This window comes from Lactuca serriola, chromosome 6 (assembly GCF_051521515.1).
Source record: "Lactuca serriola cultivar US96UC23 chromosome 6, Lser_US96UC23_V15, whole genome shotgun sequence".
Lineage (NCBI taxonomy): Eukaryota > Viridiplantae > Streptophyta > Magnoliopsida > Asterales > Asteraceae > Lactuca > Lactuca serriola.
In genome coordinates, this window is record NC_136413.1 from 19,031,804 (window position 1) to 19,038,252 (window position 6,449).

The 6,449-nt window shown below is 30.7% G+C and overlaps 2 protein-coding genes across 2 annotated transcripts; both read right to left on the reverse strand.

Annotated features, from left to right (window-relative positions):
- Positions 1–2,836: 2,836 nt before the first annotated feature.
- On the reverse strand, positions 2,837–4,255 carry LOC145058574 (pathogen-associated molecular patterns-induced protein A70-like). The gene has a single exon (XM_079006462.1). The coding sequence runs from the start codon at positions 4,093–4,095 to the stop codon at positions 3,088–3,090; it is 1,008 nt and encodes a 335-aa protein (XP_078862588.1). The 5' UTR covers positions 4,096–4,255; the 3' UTR covers positions 2,837–3,087.
- A 1,630-nt stretch (positions 4,256–5,885) lies between these two features.
- Positions 5,886–6,449, reverse strand: LOC145059549 (glutathione S-transferase T3-like). The gene has a single exon (XM_079007387.1). It carries the CDS (start codon positions 6,447–6,449, stop codon positions 5,886–5,888), a length of 564 nt encoding a protein of 187 aa, XP_078863513.1.

The following is a 6,449-nucleotide window of genomic DNA, read 5'->3' on the forward strand; positions in this document are numbered from 1 at the left end:
ACTAAATTACCCTTATTTATTTATTTAATTATCTAATTATTTATTTAATTTTGATTGACCTACATTTATACATATAATCACTAACTGTAATGTACCTAAGTTTAGGTATATAACCTTTTAAATGATTTATTTTTAAGCAAAATAAATCAAATTTCATTTTCTCTAAATTTTGTTTTAATAGATTACAGTTGAATTAAATTAAATTATATAATAAAAGAGTTCAATTATATAGTATTTTGTTGCAAAAATCTGTCGAAGTTTCTATTAAAAAAAACAATACGTATTTACGATTACAACTCAAAATATTTTGTTATTTAATTGAAAAACTATAATAATGAATTTGTGAAAACATCGATCGAATTATCTATATTTTCTTTTTAACTAATAATTTATTATTGTACATTTAAAAATTAGTTGCCTTTAGTAAATGGTCATTGTTTTCAATGTTTTAGGTTCATAAACACATCAAAAAAACATAGATTCGATGAATATAATAAGGCACGTGTGTTTACAAAGAATACTAACCATCATATCATGATTCGTTTGGATATATCCAAAGGGTTTTTAGTACTGTAGCACAACAAAGTTTGACAAATTTACACGTTTAGTCACTCAAGTTTTTTTGTGTCTAATAGACCATTAGAATTGAATTTTACCTATCAATTACACAATTATATGACGTGATACAGAAACAACCGTTTACTTGACCGACCAAATATGCAAATTCGCCAAACTTTGTTGTGCTACAGTGCCAAAAACAAACCCACATATGTGAAGCCATGTCAGCATATCACCCGTGAACCGGATACAATTTTCCTCAAACCCTTAATTAATCGGTATTTCGGTATTTCCTAACGTTAATGACCAATTTAGCACAAAAAATACTTGACTGACTAAATGTATAAATTCACCAAACGTTGTTGTGCAACAGTACCAAAAACCCATATCCAAATAAAAACAATGTATTTTGGAGGGTTTTATATATAAGCTTACATACATAATAACCACATACTCCTAACCTATATATATATATATATATATATATATATATATATATATATATATATATATATATATATATATAATTTCAAATTTACAAAATTACACAAATGGTCTTGAGGTTTGTAGTATATTGCAAATTTGGTACAAAGTAAAATAGTGTTTTTCATTAAAATCTAACAGTTAAAAAATTAGATTTAACGCAGGAGGACCTTGGCAAACCACAAAGACCAATGACATGATATTTTCCTTGAATGTCTTCAAAATGAGATATTTTACAAACCGGAAGGACCAGTTATAAAATTTTGTAAACTTTAAACCACCTTATATTGGAATGAATCGATCAATGAATTCTTTCTAAATCAGTAGCGTAGCCAGGATTTTGTTTTAGGGTAGGCTAAATAATTTACAAAATAAGAACAAATAGCTAAATACTTCATATGGTAAAATGTAACAATATATGATTAACTATAATAAAAAAAAATTATTAATATACTAACCTGATAAACGAGGAATTCACCATGGAGATTGAAATACAATTTGATCTATTCAAAAAATTGTTGTCTTAATTCTTTAATCGACATGTCTTAGTAGGTAAATTATTCAATTCATTATGAATTCAAGATTTGAACGGGATACAATTCACAGTCTTAGCATTTTATATATATATATATATATATATATATATATATATATATATATATATATATATATATATATGGAAAAAGTGAATATGTAGTTGTTATGTATCTAAGCTTAGGTATAGAACCTTTTAAAAGACATAGTTTTAACAAAACAAATTCAATTTCATTTTCTCTTAGTTTTGTTTTATTAGAATACCATTGAATTGAGTTCAATTATAGAATGAAAAGATCAATTATATAAATTTTAATTGCAAATGATTATTAAAGTTTATATAGAAAATAAAAAACTAATATTTTTTAACAAATATAACTCAAACATTTTGTCTTTCAATTGAAAAACTATACCCAATGATTTTGTGAAAAGCTTGATTGAGTTATGACATGTTCTTCTTTTATCTTTTATTCTATTAGTTTTCATTTAGAATTTAGTAGGGTTGATTAAATGGTGATGACTTTTAATGCTTTAAGTTCTTAGACAATGTAAAGAAGATGAACATAAATTTGATCGATTTAGTAAGTCAAATGATTAAGGAATAATAATGAAAGAGTTATAATGATTAGTTTGGATATAAATGGATCAAAACTACATTATTTGGAGGGTTCTATATATAAGCTTAGGTCCATGACAGCCACATATTCCCTAAGCCCTATATATATATATATATATATATATATATATATATATATATATATATATATATATATATATATATATAATTTCACCTCAAATTTGTGTGGGGTGGGCCAAGGCCCACTCTTGCCCCCATGTAGCTCCGCCCCATTTCTAAATGACTCGTCACTCAACAAAATATTGTTTCGAAAATTTCACATCAGCCACCACATAATCACGGTTATTATGTATCCATTTGAGTACATAATCACAGTTATTATGTATCCATTTGAGTTGGTCTTGGTATTTTATTTTTCATTTCTTCGTATTACAATTGAAAAATGAATAGAATTATAAGTTTATAACATCGTCAACTTAATATATAATAACTTTTAATGTGAGATTATCCAACATATATTATCCCATTATGAAAAATATTAAATTAAAATGTTTTAATCATATATCTTTTCAACATAATTGAGTGTTGTAATGAAAAAAAAAAGCACCACGCTACCAAAAACATATTAATAAAAAGTGTTATTATTTCTTGTTTAATTACCTAATTAAAAAAAATAACGTGAACTGTTTAAAAGGAAATTACATTATCATTAAATATGCAATCATCTTCCAAAATACTTACCCTAACATTAAAATAATAATAAACCCTTTTTTCTTGGAAATTAGCAAAACGAAAAAGAAAAAAAAAATGTCTTTTCTAACCCCCACAATTGCTTAGATTTACAGAGGCAAAAAAACATTAAACCTAAGGGGTATCGAAATTAACCCCCTGCTTTTCCCAAATGTTAAAGAAAACACCTTCTAAATTAAGATATTTTATTTTTCAGTCCCTCTATTTACCATATCCTTGTACCTGATAATGGAGTCCAGCCTCTGCAACTTCAGCTGATGCTTGAACTTGTTGATGAAGTCATCCGCCCTGGCGTCCACCTCCACATCACCCGTTTCCGTCGCCCTAGCAGCTGACCTCCTTTCCCTGACGGTCGCCGGCCGACGAGCCTCCACTATCTTTTCCTCCTCGAAATGAGAGAATGCAGATTTCAAGCTTGCCGACTTCTTCATCTTGGCCGGTAGTTTTACAGGCAACTCACCCGACGCCGGCAAAGTGTCGGACTTTGTTCTGTTAACATGTCCTCCTGTTATACTGCTATAAACCTCATCTAAACTCTGAAACTGATCCTTTTCTTCCTCATGGTTCTCAATCGAACTCGTATCGAGTAGGGTTTCACCATCGACCGAACCGAAATCGAAATGGGTAGTCACCCGCTCCACGGTGTGGTTCTGTTCAAAAACAAAATGGGTCTCCACATTAGCGAGTTGTATCTCATTCGTGTGATTGAAATCAGCATATCGAGCAGCGTCAGCGTCGGCGTTGGCCTCTTGTTCGAAAGAGTCGAAACGGGTCGGGTTGAGATCCAAATTGTCTGTGTGTGTAGAAACGGGCTGTACATCCTGGTGATGAGGGAAAGGGTGATTGAAGACGTATTCTGTAGCAGCAGTTTCTAGAGTTTCTTCCGGTTGTTGTTGGTGGTGGGGGTGGGGTTGGTGGTGGGTCACCGGAGTGGAGTCTTGTTGGGATCTGTGGGGGTATAAGTTGAAAGATCTGATACGATGGAGGATGGATGGAGATCTGGCTAGTTTGGATTGAGTCGTGTCGTTTTGGGATTTCTCCTTTTGATCCTCTGGTTTATTATGGTTGGGTAAGTTGGAGGTGAAGAGAATGGTTCCAATCATGAGGTTGAGGAAGACGAAGAGGACAGTGGGAGTGAACCAGCTGTTCATGGATGCCCATATCGATGGTATAGATGCTGCAGAGTCTTCCATTTTGTACTTGTTTATTGGGTAATGCTTGTCGCTTGAGAAGAAGAGAGAGAATTGGGTTTTGCAGAGAGGGTGGAGGAGGAAAGAGGCTGGGGTTAGTGGGTGGCCTGAGTAGAGAGAGAGAGAGAGTATTGAGGAGGGAGAAGATGGGTTTTAATTTTTTTTAGAGTTGATGAGGTGTCCATTCAACGCAAAATCTAATGGTTTTTTTCTCCTCTTTTTTTTTTTTTTTTTTTTTTTTTTTTTTTTTTTTTTTGTGGTATAACTAGGTTTGTGTATGATTTTGAAAAAAATAAGTTTTGTTTAAGAATTTTTATTATATAAAATTATATTTTTAATTTAAATAAATATATGAAATTATATTATTTTATAATTTGTATTAACTTTATTTTAATTATTATTCTAATATTATTAATTTATTGATATCAGTGAAAAAATTTGAAATTTGAAATTCAAAGTTTGATGTAGAGAATCAATAGGTTGACAAAATAATTACAAGAAATAATAGGGTGACCAATGTCAAAAAGAAGAATAAACATATTCTTTTATTAAAATAGAGAGAAGAGAGATTTTAAAAAATAAAGTATTTAAATTGTTTTTTAAGTCGTTAATAAATTTAATTTAAGAAAAATAGCTAAATTAATGTAATGTAATTTATATTTATAGAAAATAATCATCACTGTAAATTCTAAACTTACAAAAAAATCCGAAAAAATTCATTTTGAATACCAAATGGATATTCTGGATTTCGAACTATAACTTTCGAGTTCGAAAAAAACTCTAAAATTTGAACAATAAGTTTGAAATTTGATGTACATTTTCAAAATTTCGAGAATAAATTTTGTTTTTTTACTAAAATATAATAATAAAATTAAACAGGTGTAGTAAATTAAGAATGTATACAATATTATGACTAAAATCAAATTTTGATTGAAAAGATTAATAACATTTTAGAAATAAAGAAATAAATAAGAGCTTGAAAAACAAATCCAGAGTAAACATTTGGGGAAAATAATCAATTTTAAAAGATTTAAAAAATCAGTTATTTTCTTTAAAACCTGTTGACATTTAGTATGATTAGTTTACTTAATTTCTTTTAATTTACGGTGTAACAAAATTAATGAAATTATGACATGTTATTAGACCGAAGGGTATGGGAGAGAAGCTTCCATCATTTTTGTGGGTCATACCCCCATTTCCCTCACTTTCCTTTCCCCCATCTAAAATCCAAGGAATGGGTGAGAAACCCTTCCATCACTTTTTTTTATTAAATAAAATTAATTTTTTTTATGATTTATAATTTTTAAATTAATACTAAACATAAAATTTAATTTAAAAAAAAGCATTTCATTAATTAAAATAAAACTTACATTAAACCTAAAATTTAAAAAACTAAAAAATTAAAAAAAAAAAACACAAACTAAAAATCAAACAAACCAACAACGACCTATGGAAAATATTTTTTCAAAATTTTTTTCCCTCTTCTTCATCACGAACTCGAGAGCCGGCCTGAGAGATGATCGACGTTTTCCATCAAAAACTTCATATCCTCCATTTTTTGTCTCTCTGCCCGCTCATTTTTCCTTATTTCTTCTTTTTCTTTGTCGAAAGCCAAACGTTCGGAGAAATTAAGATTATATCGATCAAACGACGATGTTATTTTCCGCATTTCGTCAATGTCCCCGCTGAAATCAGATGCACCCGAAGAAGTCCTTTTTCCTTTTTCCTTTTCTCCGATGCACCCATTGGGCGGACAATTTCTTCTAGCTCGAGTTCGTCATCCTGATTTAAATCTAGACCGACTCGAGCATCGGAGGAGGTTGTGTAACCACTAGAACCCGTTTTTGTTCGCTTTGATTGTTGGACTCCAAAAATAAAATCTTGGTCGTATTTTTCCACCTAGGACATCGAACAAATAATTTCCCACAATCGTGCCACTTGAATGGTTTTCCGACTTCTTCAAGGTAAAACTGCAAAACTTCTTGAAGTATTTGTTCGTCCCCTTGGCCGCTTTTCCGTTGGGTTTTTAGATTGTTGTACAACCCGTTTATTTTTGAAACTCCCTTTGCTATTTCTCGAAACTTCGAATTCAGTTGATGTTTCGTATGGTAGTCGTCACCTTTTTCTAACTCTTCTTGAAACTGTTCTAAAATGCGAAACCAAAAATGGTCTCCCGGTTGTGCGTTTCCTTGAATCGAATCTTTAGAAATGTCAGCCCAAGCTTTGACCAAAACTAGCTCTTCGTGTGGAAGCCATGCAGTCGGCTTTTGTCTTCCCGGTTGTGCGACACCCTTGCGTACTTGTTTTTTCCCTTTACGTCTTTGTGGGGGTGGTGTGGGTTGAGTTTTGGGAACCAT